The following is a 21,975-nucleotide window of genomic DNA, read 5'->3' as shown; positions in this document are numbered from 1 at the left end:
TCTCTTCAGACTACTAGAAAAGATCAGATGTCCACCAAAGCTACTAAATATCATCACCTCATTCCATGACAATATGAAAGGCACAATTCAGCATAGCGGTGCCTCGTCAGACCCCTTTCCTATCCTGAGTGGCGTGAAACAGGGCTGTGTTCTCGCACCTACACTGTTTGGGATTTTCTTCTCCCTGCCGCTCTCACATGCGTTCAAGTCTTCAGAAGAAGGAATTTTCCTCCACACAAGATCAGGTGGCAGGTTGTTCAACTATCACCAGTAACCTGTCTCTCGATGCAGAAATCAACAAGCGCATGGGAAAGGCTTCCACTGCTATGTCCAGACTGGCCAAGGTAGTGTGGGAAAATGACACGGAACACAAAAGTCTGAGTGTATTAAGCCTGCGTCCTCAGTACCTTGCTCTATGGCTGTGAGGCCTGGACAACGTATGTCAGCCAAGAGCGACGTCTCAATTCATTCCATCTTCGCTGCCTCCAGAGAATCCTTGGCATCAGGTGACAGGACCGCATCTCCAACACAGTAGTCCTCGAGGCGGCCAACATCCCCAGCTTATACACACTACTGAGTCAGCGGCGCTTGAGATGGCTTGGCCATGTGAGCCGCATGGAAGATGGCAGGATCCCCAAGGACACATTGTACAGCGAGCTCGCCACTGGTATCAGACCTACCGGCCGTCCATGTCTCCGCTTTAAAGACATCTGCAAACGCGACATGAAGTCCTGTGACACTGATCACAAGTCGTGGGAGTCAGTTGCCAGCGATCGCCAGAGCTGGCGGGCAGCCATAAAGGTGGGGCTAAAGTGTGGTGAGTCTAAGAGATTTAACAGTTGGCAGGAAAAAAGACAGAAGCGCAAGGGGAGAGCCAACTGTGTAACAGCCCCGACAACCAATTTTATCTGCAGCACCTGTGGAAGAGTCTGTCACTCTAGTATTGGCCTTTATAGCCACTCCAGGCGCTGCTCCACAAACCACTGACCACCTCCAGGTGCTTACCCATTGTCTCCCGAGACAAGGAGGCCAAAGAAGAAGAAGAAGAAGTATCAGCTAACCTAGATTAGGAACAGGAAAATTGGCCAGGGATCCCATTTCTAATTGGATCTAGCAATTCTCTTGATATGCACATATATAGACATGTGGTTGGAACAGAATCTGGCTCGACTGTAATATCTTCTGTGACTGAATAGCCTCATGACACTTATTATCATGCGTCACACCTAATGATCACATGTGGGTAACAATGGAGGACAAATGGCATCTGTAGAACCACATTCTAGAAAAGGTTTAAGGTCTTCAGGAAAACAGAGGGAGGGAGCTGTCAGATAAATTTCACAAGAACATTGAAAAGAATTTCTCTCAAAGTTTAACATTATAGCATAATCATTATTGTGCATAATCATTGCTGTGGCAACTGTTTAAACTGGCAATCAACATTAACTCAAAAATGAATCCAGAACTGAACAAAGCCACTATTCAATTCAGCAGTATACATATTATACAAAGGTTCAAATATCCTGGCTTGATTTCAAGGCTATAATTTAATCTGAGGTTCAGCCAATTGTCCTCTGTAACTTTGGTGAAATGCTGCAGAAAGCAACCAGAGTTACAGGGGACAACATGAAGAACCCCTGCAGACAATCAATCCCATAGTTCTGTATGTAAAATGTACAAAGTGTGTTTGCATGAAGTATGTACTGACCAGACATAGCACTGAGGGAAATTTCCTGTGCGAGAGTAATTGGGAAGAAATAGTCGAAATTAAAGTCACTCACGCATCTATTTTACAAATGACTATTTAGACTCAGATTTCTAAATAATCTCATTGACACCCGCTGAAACAGAAAAGTGGGGATACACAACTGGAAATCAGTGGAAACTGAGGAAATTGCCAATCTCAGAGCATATACTACATTTTTAAGTATGAAAGTTGAAGTTTCAAGCCATCCATCATTCAAGCACATTAGGCACCGCAGGTTTAAGAACATGTAATTGTGGAAGCTCTTAAATTTTTAATGTGATTTGTACTGACTCTGTAAAAATGCATTCAAACCAACGCAGAATTTACAGTTTCAGTTCCAAATGAGGAGAAAAAAAAGCCATAAAAATTTGTTTCCTGCCATGCCGAAAATTTAGATTTAGATGCTTAGATTTACACCTGTTTTCAACCAATGTAACTGCAGGAAATTTACTTGTATGGCTTTTTAGCCTAGGGCTGGACTCATTATAATGAGCCGAGATACGTTCAGGGACAGAGATCCATAGATGGGTGTAATAGGACAAGGGAATTTGTGCGTGAGGTTCTTGTGCCCAAGTTTGCTTGATCTTTTATGCCAGGTATTTGCTTTGCTCCCAGATTTTATCTGTCTCAGTGTAAATACACAGGAAATTCCACCCCAGTATGTATGCACCAATACCAGATGTAGTAGTCGCCTTACTTACTCACATTAAAGATCTTAAATGCTTAAAGTTGTTATCAATTTTCCAATTATTGTACTGTCGGGCAGAGTATAAATCAGGGAATTGGAGGCACATGTAACAAGGTTAATACAGCATCCATGGGAGATTTTACTATTCATAGCCTGGGCAAACCAAATTTGCAGTAATAGTGTGGAGGATGAGTTCATGGAATTTGCACAAGGAAGTTTTCTAGATCAGTGTGTCGAGGAACCAACTAGGGAACATATTATTTGGCTATAGTATTCTGCAAGGAGGAAAGGTTAATTAATAACCCTGTAATAAAGGGCCCTCTAGGGAAGCGTGACCATAGTATGATAGAATTTTATATTGAGGTTGAAAGTGATTTAGTTAAGTCTGAAATTAGTGTCTTAAATCTAAACAAAGCAAATTATGTAGGTCTGAGGGATGAGCTGGCTGAGGTGGTTGGGAAACCACTTAAAAAAATGACAGTAGGCAAGTAATGGCAAACATTTAAAGAATTAATACATAATTTGCAACAACCATATATTCCTTTAAGGCACAAAAATCCCACAGAAAAAGTGCCCAACCGTGGTGAATAAAAGGAGTTAAGGATAAAATAAGATCAAAGAAAGAGGCAAATAATGTTGCCAAAAGATTAGCGAGCCCATGGATTGCAAATAGTTTACAATTCAGCAAAGGAGGGCCAAGAAAATGATAAGGAAAGAGAAAATAGAATGAGAGTAGACTAGCACAAGACATAAAAAGATTGTAAACGTTTCTATAGGTATGTAAATAAGAGATCAGTGAAATAAATGTGGGCCTATCAAAGGCACAGACATGCGAAACTATAATGGGGAATAAGGAAATGGCAGGGACATGAAACAAATAGTTTGGGCTGGATTGCTACAATTACTATATGGTTGAGGCCACACCTGGAGTACTCTGTGCAGTTTTGGTCTCCTTACCTAAGGGAGGTCACACTTGCCCTCAAGGGATTGCAACAAAGGTTCACAGGATTGGCTCCTAAAATGAGGGGATTGCCCTATGAGGAGAGAAGGAGTAGACTAGGCTTATATCCCCTGGAGTTTAGAAGAATGAGAGGTGATCTCATTGAAACATATAAAATTCTTAAGGAGTTTGACAAGGTAGATGCTGAGAAAATGTTCTTCTGGCTAGGGAATCTAGAACATGGGGTCACAGTTTCAGAATAAGGGGTCAGCCTTTCGGACTGAGATGAGGAGACATTTCTTCATTCAAAAGGTTGTGTATCTCTGGAATTTTCTACCCCAGTTGTTGAGTATATTCAAGACAGAGATCGATAGACTTTTGGGTACTAAGGGAATTAAGGGATATAGAGATAATGAGGAAAAATGGGGCTGAGGTAGAAGATCAGCCATGATCTTGTTGAATGGCGGAGCAGGCATTGGAAAAAAATGCTAATTTTGAGGGATGGCAATTGAACTAGGGAAGGTAAACTGGAAAAGAAATGTTTACAGATAACAAGATATAACAGCAGTGGAAAATATAAAAAAAGAATGATCAAAAGATTTCAACAGAAATATATTGCATTAAGAAACAGCAAACTAACCAATAATGAAACACCATGGATGACTAAAGATAAGGGTAAAAATTAAACTAAAGTAAGAGGCATAGACTAAGTACATATACAATAAATGAAAGGATGCCAAAAGGGAATACAAAGAGGTTAGGAAAGAAGAAAAATTAGGAAAGCAAAGAGGAACTAAAAAATTAAATTATCAAGGAATATAAAAAGAAATAGTAATGCATTCCACAGACACATAAATAACAAATGAAAAATCAGAATAGGGATAGGGCCACTAAGGGACACACAAGATAAACTGAAAGGTTATGGCAGCAAATGGCAGAAATATGAAATAATTACTTTGCCTTGGTATTTATCAGGGAGACTAGCCAGGTGGACATGACATTATAAGTGATCAAAAAAGATATGAAGACCTTTAAGACAGAAAGCAGGGAGACAAATGATAAACTAATCAAAGAGGATAAAACCCCTGGTTTTGCATTCATGTATATTAAAAGCAGTTATCTAAGAGAGTGCAGCGACATTATTACATATACATAAAAGATTATTAGAATAGGGCAGAGTGCCAAAGGACTGGCGGACAACTAATGTAATTTCTATATTTAAAAAGGGAGATCGAGTGTTGGATTTTACGGCGGGCAGCGGGACCTGCCTACCAACCAAAATGTCAGTGGCGATCTCGCCTCCGCCGGGCCTGGGGATCCAGACCGGATTTTACAGTCCCCAGGCCCTTAACTGGTCTTGGGCGGGACTTCTACCTCCTTGAGGCAGGAAGTCCCGCCTAATGGAGCTGCCGGCCAATCAGCGGGCTGCCAGCTCTTAGCCCCGGGAGCAATGGCCACTGCTGGGACTGCACCCAGCTGCAGGAGGAAGATGACGGCCAGCCTTGGAAAAGAGGTACGTTTTTGGGGCCTTGCCGGGGGCTTAAGGTCGGACCTCGGGAAGGCAAGGGGAATCAGTTAGGGGGGGCCAGGTGTGTTGTGCGTTGGGGGCGGTTGGGGCTTCGGGGGCAGCCCTCGGTGGGGCAAAGGGTGCCCAATCAGGAGGGCCCCACCCAGCCCCCCAGAAAGTCACCTAGTTTCATCAGGCATGTTTTCTGAGGCCTCAGCCGCTCACCAGCTAAATGTAAAATCCCCATGGCGGCGGGCAGAGGCCCTTAACTGGACGATAATTGGCCACTTGAGGGCCTTGATTGGCCTGGGGTAGGCAGGCACCACAAATTGGCAGCGGAGACGGGAGCGGGTCGAGAAGGCCCCCCCCCCCAGCCTCCCACTCCATTTTTGGACCCCACCTCCCCGCCCCCAACACCAGCTCGCTCTTATGGGTACATAAAATTCTGGCCAAAGTGTGCCCAAGGAACTATAGACCAATTAATTTAACGTCAGTGGTAGGAAAAATAATGGAATCCTTACTCAAAGAAGTAATAGAAAAACATCTAGAAATTGAAAGTATAATAAAGAGCAGTCAGCATGGATTTCAAAAGGCAAGGTCATACTTGACCAACCATATTGAATTCTTTGAAGAAGTTACAGAAAGATTTGACAAGCGGAATGCAGTAGATGTAATATATTTGGATTCTCAAAAGGCTTTCGATAAGTCACCGCACAACAAACACAGAACATGTGGAGTCAAAGGACTAGTAGCAGAATGGTTAGCCAGCTGGCTACAAAATAGAAAACAAAGTGATGGTGTGAAGGGTAGTTACTCAGACTGGCAAAAGGTGTGATGTGGTTTTCCAAGGATCTGCTGTGCACCATTTACATAAACGATTTTGACTCAGGAATTGGAAGTATAATTTCAAAATTTGTGGATGACACCAAGTTGCGGGGGGCGGGAGGGTGGGGGGGGTGGTGGGTACAATATAGAGGAACACTGCGAGAAAATACAAGACAACATTAATAAGCTTGTAGAATGGGCATGTAATTGGCAAATGAATTTCAATATAGATTAGTGTGAAGTGGTCCATTTTGTTAGGAAAAATAAGAAGCCTACATATTCCTTGGAAAATAAGTGTTTAAGTGGAGTCCAGGAGCAAAGGGATGTGGTAGTTGTGATGCAGGTTAATATGGTCATAAAAATACTGTGGTTAATTTCTAGAGGGATAGAATTGAAAAGCAGAGAAATTATGTTAAACTCGTAGGCAACTTTGGTTAGGCCACACTTAGAATACTGTGAACAGTTCTGGTCTCCATGCCATAAAAAATATAGAGGCACTGGAGAAGGTGCAAAAACAATTTACAAGGATGATACCAGAAATTAGAGATTATACCTATTATGGAAACTAGAACAGGCTGGGGCTCTTTTCTCTAGAAAAGAGAAGACTGAGGTGTAACCAGATAGAGGTCTTTGAGATTATGAAAGGGTTTGATAGGGTAGTGGGTCGAGAATATGTTTTCATTTGTGGGAGAGACCAAAATGAAGGGCCTTAAATATAAGATATTCACTAATAAATCCAATAGGAAATTCGGGAGAAACTTCTTTAACCAGAGTGTAGTTAGAATCTCGAACTTGCTACCTTGTGAGCAGTTGAAGCTGATGGCATTCATGCATTTAAGGGGAAGCTACATAAATACATGAGGGAGAAAGAAATAGAAAGATATGCTGATAGGGTTAGTTGAAGTAGGGTGGAAGAAGGTTCGTGCAGAGCATAAACAATGGAATGGACCAGTTGGGCCAAATAGCCTGTTTCTACGCTGTGCATTCTGTGTACTTCTATGCAACTTGAAGGAGTTGACTCCCTAAATTCTAAATTTTGAAACAGCTCAGCTGATGTCAGAATATTTGGGATCAGGACATTAATATCCCCGTTAACAACTTATAGGACTGAGATGTTTACTGAAAAAATGTAAAGAGCAAGATCCCAGAGTGGACTGGCATTGCTCCATTAAACAGTGCTTCGGAACTGAATTTTACCGAAGCCAAGTTTTCGAAAAGCAGCACATGACTTATAATCAGGTAGATTTTTTTTCCATCTGCTGTTGCATTCAGGATGTTCATCAGAGTACTGAGAGGTCAGAATATTACCTTTTGTTGTTAATGGCTTCTTTGCTGATTTCGGTTTTGTTTTTCTTGTTGTGCTGTTTTTCAATGATGGTTTAGTAACAGTATTTGAAGTCTCTGTAAATTATTACAGAAATAAGATGACGAATTACAAATGTTATTGTTAAAAGCCAACTGCAGTTGCTTTAGAGTTACTTTAATATTAATTATTAACCAGTGACATGAGCTAACTGTTGTTAGAAAATTGCACCGCAAAAGTTGATATCTATAATCAGATCATCTGGTTCCAGTGCTATAGGCTGACATCAAGGTTTAAAATCAAAGGACAAAATCCTAATAGCAACTTGCGTCAATTATGACTATTTTCTTAATGCCTTCATCTTTAAGTAATCCAAGCTAACGCTTCTGTTTAAATTTAGAATGAAATAGTACCTTTTCTTATATTTGTGAGAGATGAACTCGGGAATGGAACATTCCTATTCTGCACATAATGACAACATTAAGCGCTTCCTGGCAATTTATTTATAGTGTAGGCAGATGAAATGCTGATCTTTTCCTTGGCAACGTGGCTAAATCCCAGTCTTTTGCTCTGCAAGGGTGTTTTCTTTTCCATTTCTGAAACTGTCTATGCTTACTGGCTTTGAGTGAGACTGTCATATTAATGGCAATTTCTATTTTATGTTATCTCAACAGAGACACTTATTGGAAATTTGGACTTATTATTTCCCTATTAGCTTTTGGTCCATTTATATTCATGAATAAAACATTGCACGGGATACACAGCCAAATTCCCAAGATGTGCTCCTGGAAGGCACGACTCCAGATTAGAGTGCAAACTCATAAATTTACTCCTTACCTGTATGGTCTGGCTGCTGCTTCCAGAGGCAAATAGACAATGTTACAACCTCTTATTCCTCCATTCTTCTTACCTTTATTTTTGATTTTTTTAATGTCTTCCTTGCCACGCAACTGATCAGGAGTGTGTTCTGTAGCAAATAGCATAAAAAATAATAAATAATTTAGATTAGCCCTGTGGAAAATTACTTTTAATTAAAAGTGATTTCTAGGGGAAATATTGGTCCCGTTATTTGTGGGGAAGCAGGGAGGGAGCGGACAGGGGAGTTCACAGTGGCTGGGAAACCTGGAAATGCGGGTACTATGGCAGTCCTGCCGAACTTAATGGCAAGACCTTGCTTAAAAGAAATTCTCCATTTCCTGACCAGCAGCCAGGCAGGTTGAGAGGCTCATTGTTTGTTGGGTTGGAAAGCCTTAGCTGGTAGGCCTCAGTTGGGAACAGTGAGGAAAGAGGGAGAAATCGTGAATGCAAGGTTAGAAGAGATGGTTGTCCAGGGGAAATAATAAGTTCAGGGATGAAATCATGGATGCAAGGTCAGGAGAGATCACTGGCCGGGAGAGATCGGGCGGCCATCAGATCGGGCGAAGGGCCACTGTCATGGGGGGGTGGGTCCAATCATGAGCAACGAAGCTTGAGCAGCTGTGGGGATGCATTCTGCTCCTCCTGGCTCAAAAGCATTCACCTGCTGGATCCAACCTCCCTTCAGATGCCGGGTTTCCTGAGCGCTGGGAAACCCGGCCTGCAGCTAGTAAATTTACAACTGTGATAAAATTTAAGGCATGTGGCCTCATTAAAATATTAAATTTACAGACCCACCTGTGGAGAGCAGGTTAGTCGCCCAGTCCCCAACCCAGCTCTGTTAAAACTGCAAGTAGGCGTGTTGGAGCCGGGTTTCTCATTTTCTCAATTTTAACCACATCCCTGCCCCCACCACTCCTCTCCTGTCCATTGTTGTGGAGTTAAAATGCCCATCAATTCTAACTGAAAGGATTCTGTATCAAAGGGCTGTTGTCATCTTGTTAGATGATCTACCTGATTAGTTGACAGCAAAGAATGATACCAAAAACTATCTAAGGAAGTGACAATATCCCTTCATAGTCCTGGTAAAACATTTTAGATTTTGAATGTGCAATTAAAATTTTACTGGCAAAATTATGTTCTTTTTCTGTGAAATATTCCACCAAATGATATCATGAAATTGAACGGAAACTGTGAGCAACTTTGCTGAAATCCAACCTTTAACAGAGCAACCAGTAATAATCAGCAGCTCTAAAATAGAGACCCGGCCCCAAACCACCTCCAATACGCCCACTTTAACAGAGGTGGGTTGGGGAGTGGGCACCGAACCTGCTCTTCAGAAGTGGGTCCATAATTTTAATATTTTGAAGAGGCCACATGCCTCAGATTTTATCACAGTTGTAAACTTACTGGCTGCGGGGCAGATTTCTCAGGGCTCAGGAAACCCAGCAACTGAAGGGAGGCTGGATTCAGCAGTTGAATGCTTTTCCAGGAGGAGTACCATAAATGTAATAAAAGTATGAATGATACTTATTCAGGGATTTATTATTTTTAGTCACAACAATTTTAATAAGAGACCTATTGTGATGGATTTTAAGAAGTTGGTACTGTTGATATAGGTTCCATATTTGCGGCTAATTGTTTTGGAATATGGCATTGGCAGAAGTTGTAGGTGGCATCAACGGTGTCTCTCAGCAGTGCAGGTGTGTTACGAATGACAATTGTTGTAAAATTGAAATCCCCTAGAGTAGGAATGTAATGAAACTTTGCCTGTCTATCAATATCCTCTATATAACATTGGGGCCTTATAATAATCATATTACACTAGGAGAGGAGGGAAAGAGAGGTGGGGGAGAGTACATGTTTCTTTCAGAAAGTTTGAACTACTTCGTTTTTCAGTAAGGGAAGGAGTCATATGGATGTGCTGTGGATTATAAAACCTTGCTTTATTTCTCGATTTCTCTCTTGTTTAGTTCTATAATTTACAACACTCAAGTGGAACATCATTCTTATAGTTCAATAGTGGGTGTAAATAAGAGTCCATTAAGGTAAGGAAACCAGATTAGTGTTTTTAGGTGACATTTTCCTGCTGTTATCTACATTTCTGGTAGAACCATTTGGCTAGCCAACATTCTTCCTGTGTTTTTTAAAAATTTCTTCCCTTGAGATTGACTTCCCTTCACATAAATCTCAGGATAAAAGTAATTTAAGTTCCATAAGTGACAATACTTTTTTTCTGTAAAATACTGAAAATTCAACAACTCCAATAGTTGCACTAAGTTGCGTGCTGTGCATCATAGAGAGTTTTATCCACAAGAATTACCAGATTACACAACTGTTGTGGTTTTTGAGTAATTGAGATAATCTTATTAGCATCTTTGCATTGATAAATTTCTAAGCTTGGGTTCAGATAGCTAACAGCACAGTAAGATCCCTGGTTTCTAACAGTTCAGTGAAACACTGTGCCCGACACTGTACCTGGTTTGCTTGGAATATTAGGTCTTGGTGATGAACTGCTACCAGGATGGACATGTGCACTGTCAGAAGCTGACTGACCACCTGGAATAGTTATTGAAGAACCTGATCAGGAATTGTACTCAGCTTATGTACAATACAAAAGCAAGTTCCTACAAAGTTCTGTGAAAGCTAGCCAATCATATCAACAACAACTTGCATTTATATAGTTCTTTTAATGTAGTAAAAGATCCCGATGCACTTCAACAAAGCAATTATCATACAAAATTTGACACCGAGCCACATAAAGGGGTTTTGGGACAGGTGACCAAAAAGTTGGTCAAAGAGGTAGGTTTTAAGGAGCAGTTTAAAGGAGTAAAGAGAGGTAGAGAGAGGAAGAGAGGTTTAGGGAAGGAATTACAGACCTTAGTGCCTTGGCATCTAGAGACACGGCGACCAATTTTGGAGCAAAAACACTTGGGTTCGCACAAGAGACTAGAATTGGAGAATCATAGAAATCTTGGAGGTTTGTGGGGCTGGAAAAGGTTACAAAGGTGGGGAGGGCAAGACCATGAAGTGATCTGGAAACAGGAAATGATTTTTAAAATCAAGGTGTTGGTGGACCATGAGTCAATGTAGGTCTCTCTCTCTCTCTCTCTCTCGCTGAAAGTTAAGAGGTTTGGATGAGGGTCAGATGGTCAGCTGGGAGAGCACTGGCAAAAGTTCATTGACTTGAAACATTAACTCGGTTTCTCTCTCCACAGATACTGCCTGACTGGCTGCGTATTTTCAGCATTTTCTCTTTTTATTTCAGATTTCCAGCATTTGCAGTATTTTACGTTTGTAAAGTTTTTCTCTTTAGTGGCCTCCACACTATTCTATGCCTCTATGATTAAGGTGCTTTGTTTTACTGACAACAAGTGACAATACAGAGTAGCAGTCAAAGCAAATTCTACTTAATTAGCTCAGTTTCACTTCTTTCTTCAAAAATTAAAGAAAAATATATTAATACATGCAATCTTTCAAGGGCTGATATACTTGTTTTTGACGTTATCTTTTTAATTGTGCTGGATTTTGTAGTCAGCTGGCCTCAAAAAAAAAAGCTGCCTATAAAGATCTGGTGATCTCAGGGGCGTGGACTTTCCCTTTCCTGATGTCAGTTTGAATCTGGCAGCAAGTCTAGGGGATTTCCAGGCGTCCGGCAACAGTAATGTCATCAAGCAGGGAAAGCACCCAATCACATAGGCGTAATGACTGATAGTTTTGCTGTCATTACTACTGCAAAATCCAGGCTATTATATTTAACTGCAAAAACTGGTGACCTGCATTTTTGAATCTTCCAGTTTCAGAATTTGTGCCACCATCTCTTGTTTGAGAATTAACTACCCATGTGACCCTTTGTTGCTTTGCACCCCCAACCAGAGAGAGAGAGAGAACTCAGAAATGATTGGGAAAGTGGCAGGTGGGGCAGGGTTTCCACATGCCACTCTAAGGAATCATGGGCAGGCCTAATTTAAATGGAATTGCTCAGAAGCCAACACAAATCATGCCCTCGGTTAGCTGACTCGAAAGGCAGGAAATCCAGGGGGGCGGCTACTATTTACAGGTGGCTTGTAGTGCCTTGAAGGAGGGAGTGCATTTCTCAATAATGAATAGCAGACAATGATATCCTGCTGAAGCAGGAAGAATGACTTCAAGTAAAGTGCTGTGATTCTCAGATGCAGTACTGCAGGTGCTTATAGACCCAGTTAGCAGCAGGACTGAGGTCCCTTTGTCCTCTAAAGGTCCCGAGGAGCTGGCTGCAGTGCAGGGAAAATGTAATAACATCAGCAAGTCTGACAAGATAAGACTCCCTTTCACATCTCTCATACTCTCTATACAGGCCTACACGACCCTCCTTTCACTTCTACTTGCACTCACTCACAAACGTTATTACTGCTCTATCGGCTACATTTGCTGCTTCCTGTAATCATATCAGCTAAAACAATTTGTATTTATATTTGCGCCTTTAATATAGTCCCCCCCTTCCACCTGGCCAAACCCCCTCTAATGCTCCCCCAGCCCTAGCCCTGATCTCGCGTCTTTCTCTACTTTCTCTCTTATCTCCCCTCATGCCCTCTCTGAGTTCATGTCATCCATGAGACCCACCTCCTGCTCCCTCAATCCTATTCCCACTAAATTGCTGATCACCCAACTTCCCCTCCTGGTTCCCATGTTAGCCGATATTGAAAACAGTTCTCTTTTCAGATGTTGGCCCTCTCTCCTTTAAATCTGCCATCATCACCCCTCTCCTCAAAAAAAACCCTCGACTCCACCACCCTTGCAAACTACCATCCCATCTGCAACCTTCCTTTCCTGTCCAAAGTTCTTGAACGTGTTGTTGCCTCCCAAATGCATTCCCATACTTACTGGAACTCCACGTTTGAGTCCCTCCAATCAGGTTTCCACCCTGCCACAGCACCAAGCTCTTATCAAAGTCACAATGTGACTATGACCAAGGTAAACTTTCCCTCCTTGTCCTTCTCGACCAGCCTGCAGCCTCTGACATAGTTGATCGCACCATCCTCCTCCAACTCCTCTCTCATCATCCAGCTGGGTGGGACTGCTCTCACCTGGTTTCATCTATCTAATCATAGCTGGAGGATCACCTGCAATGGCTTCCCTTCCTGCTCCCACACCGTTACCTCTGGTGCCCCTCAAGGATCCATCCTTGGCCCACTCCTAGTCCTCATTTACATGCTTCCCCTCGTGACATCATCCAAAAGCAGAGCATTAGTTTTCACATACATGCTGACAACACCCACCTCTACCTCACCAATACCTCTCTTGACTCCTCCACTGTTGTTTCACTATCAGACAGCTTATTTGACATCCAGTGCTGCATGAGCACACATTTCCTCCAATTAAATATTGGGAAGATTGAAGCCACGGTTTTCAGTCCCTACTCCAAATTCTGTTCCCTAGCTACTGACTCCATCCCTCTCCCAGGAAACTGTCTGCAATTAAGCCACTCTATTCGCAACCTTGGTATCACATTTAACCCAATGATGAGCTTCCTACTTCATATTCGTGCTATCACTAAGACTGCCTCTATAATATCAGTCCACTTCGCCCTTGTCTCAGCTGATCTACCGCCGAAACCCTCATTCATGCCTTCATTACCTGTAGACTTGACTATTCCAATGCACTCCTGTCTGGTCTCCCACATTCTACTCTCTGTAAACTTGAGGCCATCCAAATCTCTGTTGCCCATGTCTTAACTCACGTCAAGACCTGTTAACCTATCCCCCCCCCCGTGCTCACTGACCTACACTGGCTCCTGGTCAAGCAACGTCTTGATTTTAAAATTGTCATCCTTGTTTTTATATCCCTCCATGGCCTCACTCCTCCCTATCTCAGTAATCTCCTCCAGCCCCACAAACCTCTCATTGCTCCACCATTGGTGGCCACACCTTCATTTGCCTAGGCCCCAAGCGCTGAAATACCCTCCCTACACCTCCTGCCTCATCACCTCACTTTCCTTCTTTAAGACACTCCTTAAAATCTCCCTCTTTGACCAAGTTTTTGATCATCTGACCTAATATCTCCTTTTGTGGTTCAGTGCCATACTTTGTTTAATAATGCTCCTGTAAATCACCTTGGGATGTTTTATTATTTTAAAGGTGCTATATAAATACAGGTTGTTACTGTTGTTGTTGTAGTAAAATGTCCCTTCAAAGGAGGAAACTAAACAAAAATTTTACACTGAGCCACGTAAGGAAATATTAGAGCAGGTGAGCAAAAGAAGTACGTTTTAAGGGGTGGCTTAAAGGAGGCAGCAAAGGTGGAGAGGTGAAGAGGTTTAGAGCTTAGAGCCTTGGCAGCTGAAGCCACGGCCGCTAATGGTGGAGCAATTAAAATCGGGGATGCTGAAGAATTTGAGGAGTGCAGGTAACTTAGCGGGTTGTCGGGATGGAGGTAATTACAGAGATAGGGTGGGGCAAGGCCATGGAGGGATTTAAAAACAAGGATGAGTAATTTAAAATTGAGGCATTGCTTAATGGGGAGCCAGTGTTGGACAGTCAGCACAGGGGAGATGAATGAATGGGATGTGCTGTGTGTAAGGACATGGGCAAAGGAGGTTGACCTCAAGATTACAAAGGGTAGAATGTGGGAAGCCGCCAAGAGTGCACTGGAATAAAATACAGAAGTAACAAAGGCATGAATTAAAGTTTCAGCTGCAGATGAGCTAAGATAAGCAGTTGTGAGGTGGAAATAGGAAGTCTTAGTGATGAAGTTAATATACAGTCAGAAGCTCAACTCAGGGTCAAATATGACACCAGGATTGCGAACAGTCTGGATCAACCTCAGACTGTTGCCAGGAGAAGCGATAGAGTCGAAGGAATGGAGTTTGTGGCAGTGATTGAAGACAATGGTTATAGTCTTCCCAATATTTAGTTGGAGGAAATTTCTTCTCATCCAGTGCTGAATGTCAGACAACTTAGAGACAATGGAGGGGTCAAGTGAGCTGGGGGTGAGATGGGGGTGGCAGCACACATGTGAAAACTGACACTGTGTTTTCAGATGATGTTGCCAATGGGCAGCAGTAGGTGAGAAATAGGAGGGGATCAAGGATAGACCCTTTTGAGGGATAGAGGTAACAGTGTGGGAGAAGGAGCACAGGCCATTAATTCTCTTGCTATGATTGGATAGATAAGAATGGAATCAGGTGAGAGCAGTCTCACCCAGCTGGACGACAGTGGAGAGATATTAGAGGAGGATGATGTAGTCAAACTTGTCAAAGGCTGCAGACAGGTCAAGAAGGACGAAGAGGAATATTATTTACCTAGCTACACTAAGTCACTTCGTAAACTTTGAAAACCCTTCCAGTGCACATGAGAAGATGTGCAGTCAGGGCAGTGTGATAACTTGGGGGGGAGTGGGCGGGTTCTGCCTCTATACAGATCCTAACGCCATTGGCAGAGAGAGCACATAGCATTGGAGATGGCCAGGCTGGTGCCCATGCACAGGATGTTATTTGGGCACCTTGCTTCCTTTTTCCATTTTATTTAATTCTCTCATTCACACACTCTGCATGACAACCTGGTTCTGCACTACATTGTCAATCATCTGTTAGTATTTACCCTTGCCACCCTTAGCCATCTCAGGCTTTGCAGTCACACAGACCGAAGCAGAGAACCATCCTGAAGATAGACTATCAGCCCCTCTTCCCCCTTCTAAGCAACAGCACAGAAATCAGCTTCTTGTGTGATATAGACAGCGAGTTAAAGGTATCTGCACAAAATTAGGGTTAGCACAAATGAGTAGGAGCAGATGGAAAGGACAGCTCAGGAAACAGCTTATTCGGGGGTTAGTTTACATTCCAGCTCTATTGAACAGGACAGGGTGTCGGACTTAAAAAAGAAAGATGCTTTTGGTGAACCTGGAACTGCTCACTGCATTGGGCTGCCTGCCAGGGTGCTTCCACTATATAGATTAAAAACAGAAAATGCTGGGAATACTCAGCAGGTAAGGCAGCATCTATGGAGAGAGAAACAGTGTTACTGGGTTGAATTTTCGCCACAGAAATGGGAAACAGGAGCCGGGTTTGTTTTCGGGTCAGAAACCTGCCTCCAGTGAGAAACAGATTAAAGTTAAGATTTTCACATCAGAGCCAGTGGGGGCACAAACGGGGTGGGTCAAGTGAAGTCAGGACTGATTTAGACTCCTCACAGCAGCCATTACTGAGGCTGCTAGTTGTCTTCAGGGAGAAATCTGCTGACTGTGCCAAAGCCTTGAACAGCACCAGAGGGAAGTGAGATGCCACAGGAGGCTCGGCACCTGGGGCAGGACAAAACCTCACTTCATTGATGACAACTTGAAACTAATGTTGCAGGCCATGATGGAGAGGAGGGAGGTCCTCCTCCTGGAGGGTGGCAGGAGGAGGCCACCTCGAAGTCTAGCAGGGACACCTCTCTGTTTAACATCATCTCCCACTTCCTCCTCCTCTCACCTCCTGCTCCTTCTCCTCCCCTGAGGAGCTGTCACCTTCCAGGGCCTCACCGCTTTCAAGGTCCACACCTCTCTGGAAGGCCATGTTATAGAGGGCGCAGCAGAGCACCACAATGACCGAGACCCTTGCAGGAGGTTATTGGATGGCACCACCTGACCAATCCAGGCACCGGAATCGCATCTTCAGAAGTCCAATGGCCTTTTCACTGAGCAGGTAGCATGTCACCTCTGTGCCTTTGTCTAGGGCTCATGTAGAGGAACAAGTACCCATGTCTTCAAGGGATATCCCTTGTCCCGTAGGATCCATCCACGCACTTTGTAGGCTAGAGTGAAGATCTGAGGTAACCTGGACTACTGGAGGATGAAGGAGTTGGGGCAGCTGCCAGGAAAGCAAGTGCACACATGGAGGAAGCTTTTGTGTGGTCACAGTTCAGTTGAATGTTGAGAGAGTGGAACCACTTCCTGTTGATAAATCTGAGTGGGCAGTCATTGGGTGCCTTGATGGCCACATGGATACAATCTATAATGCCCTGCACCTTGGGGAATCCAGCAATGGTGGCAAAACCCAATGCCCTCTTCCCTGTGAGGCCATACCTGTCGTGAAATGAATGAACTGTCCAGCTTTGGCATAGAAGGCAACAGTGACCTGTGAGATGCAATGGTGTGTAGCCACTTGTGAGATGCCACTAAGGACCCAAGCTAATCCATGGAAGGAGACAGAAGTGAAGGCCACAGTGACTTTGATGGCCACTGGCAGAGCATGGCAGCCACTGCTCTGAGGCGTGAGGTCTTTGGCAATGAGATCACAGGTGTTTGTGACCATCTGCCTGGAAAGTCGCAGTCTCCTGCAGCACTGGGTTGCAGTCATCTCCAGGATGCTCCATCTTTGGCAGTAGATCCCCTGTTGAGGGCATGAACTCCGTGTCCTTCCTCCCCTCTTTCCTCTTGCGTGTCCTCTTGCTGCTCAGGGCTCCGTCTTACCTGCAGAGGGTCTTGCCCCTCATCGCCACTGGGCCTAAAATCTGACATCCATACTCCCATTGCTGACTGCAGCCTTCCTTTTGGACAGGTGGCTGCCCAATTGTCCTTGGTAGCCTTGTCCCCTGTTCTTCTGCCTCTGCAATGCCGGGGGTGGGGTGACAACCCCTTTCAGTGCCCGAGTGCTGAGTTTCCATTCTCCCTGCCACCTGTACAGCACTAAGGGCACCACCCTACCAAATGCTGAGCGCCCTTTGCCCCACTGACCCTCTTATGGGGCCAGGGTGATATCCTGGGGAAGCTATGACAGGCCCCCCATTCTGTACCTGCCTCCCTTCAGCAGATTTGCAACAGACAACTCCTGAAACCTGTGTGCCACATTTAAAATTCCACCCTCCCCCTCCAACAAGCGCTTATTGAGCTTTTTAAACACTTTAACTGTCCTCAAAGGGGAGGAGAGCAGGATCCCTGTCTCACCCTCCACCCGCCCTGGTTAACACTGCCGGCGGCGGGAACGGTGTCCTGAAACGGACATGCTGCCCGGCGCTGGTATTTTCAGCACCTCCCCCCAGCCTCCCCACCCCACCCACCTCAGCAGAACCATTAACAGCACCTTCCATTCGAAAAAATGGCAGCAATGGTTAGGATCTGAAATTGTTGAACCCACTATTGAGGCGGGAAGACTGTAAAGGCACTTGAGGTGTGATCACCTCAATGCACACTCAGTTGGTTCCTCCCCGAAGAACTCTAATACTATTAATAGCATTTCTCAGGGATACTGATACTCGGGCCATGCAGGCTATGAGATTAATCATGAAGACTGCCTTGTCAGCCTACAAGACCAAATGGATAGGCATTTCAATTGGATTATGGTTATCCTACAATCTGATCTCCCACACATTGATTGCAGAGTTAGTTGTGCAATGGGATTAGATAATGTTGCCATTTCTCAAGCTAAAAGCAATTCTGCAGCCTCTCTTTCTCCTCTACACTGGGCTCCTCGAGATGCACAACCTGACTTTCAGAAATCTGTGCTGGCTGGCCCTGATTCATTCACATTTCTAAAGTGCTTACTATTTGCATGATGCACTGTTAATTACTCAATTCAACACTCCCAGTAGGGAAGCCATGGTTGCAGGGGGCTTGCGTCAGAGATAGGGCTACAACATTGTAGCCTTGTTTCTCCAGCCCATATCCAAGCAAGAATGGTTCCCCACTACAAGAGAGGCTGCAGAATTGCACAAGATCACAGAGTTAGCTCTGTAGACTCTAGGTTACCAAAAACCCAACTAAGACTAAGTAGATAATAATTTCCTGGTTTATCCTATCAATAACTGGCCTATAATAGATCTAGTGCAAAACCGCTGCACTGTATGCAATGTGCAAATTTATATAATTTAGCATAGAAATCTGAACCACAAATTTAACAGTATGCAACCATTAAAATGAAGATTGCATGGCACCCTTAATAATACATTTATCTTTTCAATTGGCACAATACAAAGTCAAATATCGCAGAATATTCTTTGTATTACCCTCTGTTATATACTCACATAACTCAACATCGCAAAGAGGTAAATGACCCACTGGGTCCACTAGCCCAAAACATGCACTCCTGATTTGTTTACCTGGTTAGCAGTAATACAATTAATAATTATTTCAACACATTTTGTTGCAGAGCTGTTCAGCCCATGAGTGCATTGAGCAGACTCTCCAAATAGCTGTACGGCAAGCATATGTAGATAACAAAGAGGCTGATTTGTAACGTACCTAAGACTGCTTTTGTATTAACATCAGGCCTTTTGGGTAAAAGTTGTATCCAATTCGTTCCATTGCGTGCTAGAAATATTGAGGAATTATCTATGAAATATATCACAACTGCAAACAAATTGTTTTAATACATTAATGTACACATTGTCAGCATATTATCAATTGCTGGTACAATTCTCTATCCCTGACTTTGGAACCTGTATAAAAGTGTAACAATGAAAGATGTATCATAAAGAGAATGTTGTATATGTTTTCTCTGCTACTCAGGAAAAAATTATGCCAGAGGACATAATATATCATTGAGGATCATCTGTTTATCTGCAGTTTTTTTGCCATTCTCTCATTCTGCACATGAAGGTTTCGAGGGAGAAATTTTACTCACATTTTGTACCTGATAAGCAGGTGGCTCGGTGTTGAAAACTGGGGGATGGAGTGGCCACCCTATTAATATCTGATGCTGTATGAGCAAGCAACTCGCCTGCTTGAAACAGTATGAGTTTTTGATTCTATTCAATTTTGCCACTCCTTACATGTGAGCCCAGAAACTGAGTGTCAGCAGGCTTTTCCACATTGGCTGACATCACAGCTACGCCCAATTCTGTTTTGCCCAACATTCGAACATGCATGCGTTCGAGCAGGAATCAAGGGATCAAGGAATCCCTAATACCCAAGATATTAAGGGATATGGGGAAAAGGCAGTAGGGCACAGATCAGCCATGATCTCATTGAATAGGGGAACAGGCTTGAGGGGCCAAATGGCCTATTCCTGTTCCTATGTCCCCATGTTCTTAAGGGTGAAAATTCTGGCTGATTTACCCCTCCCTGTTCTGGGTAGTTGAGGCCAATTGTCAAGGCCCCTATAGCTGCTCCAGCTCAGATCAGCCAACATAGCACATATTGAGGATTCAACCTGGTCTACATAACTGGTGGTGTGTGCAGTGTAGATTATAGGATTATAGGAAAAATTTTCACTTCCTCTCCATTGAAATCAGCAGAAAAGAAAATTAGGTGGGGTTTTATAATGGGTGGATGACCTGCTACTGTCTATTTTATCCCCCTGGCAAATTTGAAATGTTGCTTTTTGGGCATTATTACTACTCAAAATTTTACATCATCTCAATCGTTGCTATATTTAATTATTAATTGGTTGTTTGTATTCATTTGCATGTAGGGTACATGCAAAAGGTTATATCCTATATATTAATCAATATATAGATAGACTGATATGATCGATATCTATTCACATGCATCATTAGGATTTGTGATTGAACGCTGAACTGCAACAAATACAAAGCTTGCTGCAAGACACCTATAATGATTTATTGCTTTGTTTCCATAGCGATTCTGTTCACCTTGATGGGCTGGGACATGGGGTTGTACATTTGCCAAATGATTTGAAGACGAAGAAGGTTTTTGTCAAGACATGAAATAGATTCTTTTTATAAAAATAAAAACTGCAACTCAAACCTCAACCTCCTCAGAACTGAACACCTGAAGGCTGGGACAAAATAAGACTGAATGGAGTTAATTTTTTTTTTCCAAAATATACTTTATTCATAAAAATCTGTAAAAATTACATTGCCAAACAGTTTCCAAACAGCACGAAAAAATACAAACATTGCAAAAGAGATCAGTTTCTTTCAATAATGTCATGAGTTTCTTCCCAACCCTTCTGTTTCACAATTGTCATGTCAATTACAGTTTTACATTTACAGCAATTGAGAATATTAACGATACAGTTCGAGGGGTTTCCCATGGATCCAGCCCCTCAGTCCAGCTTGGTGGGGGGAACCTTACACTGTGGTCTTTCCCCATTGAGCCTTTGCTGCGGCTGCCCCTAGCTTTAGTGCGTCCCTCAGCACGTAGTCCTGGACCTTGGAATGTGCCAGTCTGCAACATTCGGCGGTGGACAACTCTTTGCGCTGGAAGACCAGCAAGTTTCGGGCAGACCAAAGGGCGTCTTTCACCGAATTGATAGCCCTCCAGCAGCAGTTGATGTTTGTCTCGGTGTGCGTCCCTGGGAACAGCCCGTAGAGCACAGACTCCTGTGTTACAGAGCTGCTTGGGATGAACCTTGACAAAAACCACTGCATCTCTTTCCACACCTGCTTTGCAAAGGCACATTCCAGGAGGAGGTGGGCGACCGTCTCTTCCCCACCACAGCCAACGCGGGGGCACTGTGCGGAGGGGGCGAGACTTCGGGTGTGCATGAAGGATCTGACGGGGAGGGCCCTTCTCACCACCAGCCAAGCTACGTCTTGGTGCTTGTTTGAAAGTTCTGGTGATGAGGCATTCCGCCAAATGACTTTGACGGTCTGCTCGGGGAACCATCCGACAGGATCCACCGTTTCCTTTTCCCGTAGGGCCTTGAGGACATTCCGTGCAGACCACTGCCTGATGGACCGGTGGTCAAAGGTGTTTTTCCGCAGAAACTGCTCCACGAAGGATAGGTGGTACGGCGCCGCCCAACTGCATGGTGCGTTCCGCGGCAATGTGACCAGGCCCATCCTTCGCAACACCGGGGACAAATAGAACCTCAGCACGTAGTGACACTTGAAGTTTGCGTACTGGGGATCTACACATAGCTTGATGCAGCCGCACACGAAGGTGGTCATCAGGATGAGGGCCACGTTGGGTACATTTTTCCCGCCCATGTCCAGAGATTTGAACATCGTGTCCCTCCGGACCCGGTCCATTTTAGATCCCCAGACGAAGCGGAAAATGGCTCGGGTGACTGCCACGGCGCAGGAGTGGGGTATGGGCCAGACCTGCGCCACGTAGAGCAACAATGTGAGCGCCTCGCACCTGATGACCAGGTTCTTACCCACATTGGAGAGAGATCGCTGCCCCCACATGCCCAACTTTTGTCGTACCTTGGCTACTCGCTCCTCCCATGTTTTGGTGCACGCCCCGGCAC

General features: G+C 43.8%; 1 protein-coding gene across 14 annotated transcripts in view; it reads right to left on the bottom strand.

Annotated features, from left to right (window-relative positions):
* The window catches only part of LOC137374607 (fibronectin type III domain-containing protein 1-like), a 323,625-nt gene that overhangs the window by 199,827 nt on the left and 101,823 nt on the right, over positions 1 to 21,975 (bottom strand). For all 14 annotated transcript variants that reach the window (XM_068040959.1, XM_068040964.1, XM_068040968.1 and 11 more), the window contains exons 8-11: positions 19,059 to 19,127; positions 10,344 to 10,424; positions 7,921 to 7,977; positions 7,016 to 7,108 (exon numbers count right to left, since the gene is read on the bottom strand). In XM_068040959.1, coding sequence (XP_067897060.1) covers positions 7,016 to 7,108; positions 7,921 to 7,977; positions 10,344 to 10,424; positions 19,059 to 19,127 — 300 coding nt within the window. The remainder of the gene's footprint in view (positions 1 to 7,015; positions 7,109 to 7,920; positions 7,978 to 10,343; positions 10,425 to 19,058; positions 19,128 to 21,975) is intronic.

Source organism: Heterodontus francisci, chromosome 10 (genome assembly GCF_036365525.1).
Source record: "Heterodontus francisci isolate sHetFra1 chromosome 10, sHetFra1.hap1, whole genome shotgun sequence".
NCBI lineage: Eukaryota > Metazoa > Chordata > Chondrichthyes > Heterodontiformes > Heterodontidae > Heterodontus > Heterodontus francisci.
This window is presented reverse-complemented; position numbering and strand designations above follow the sequence as displayed.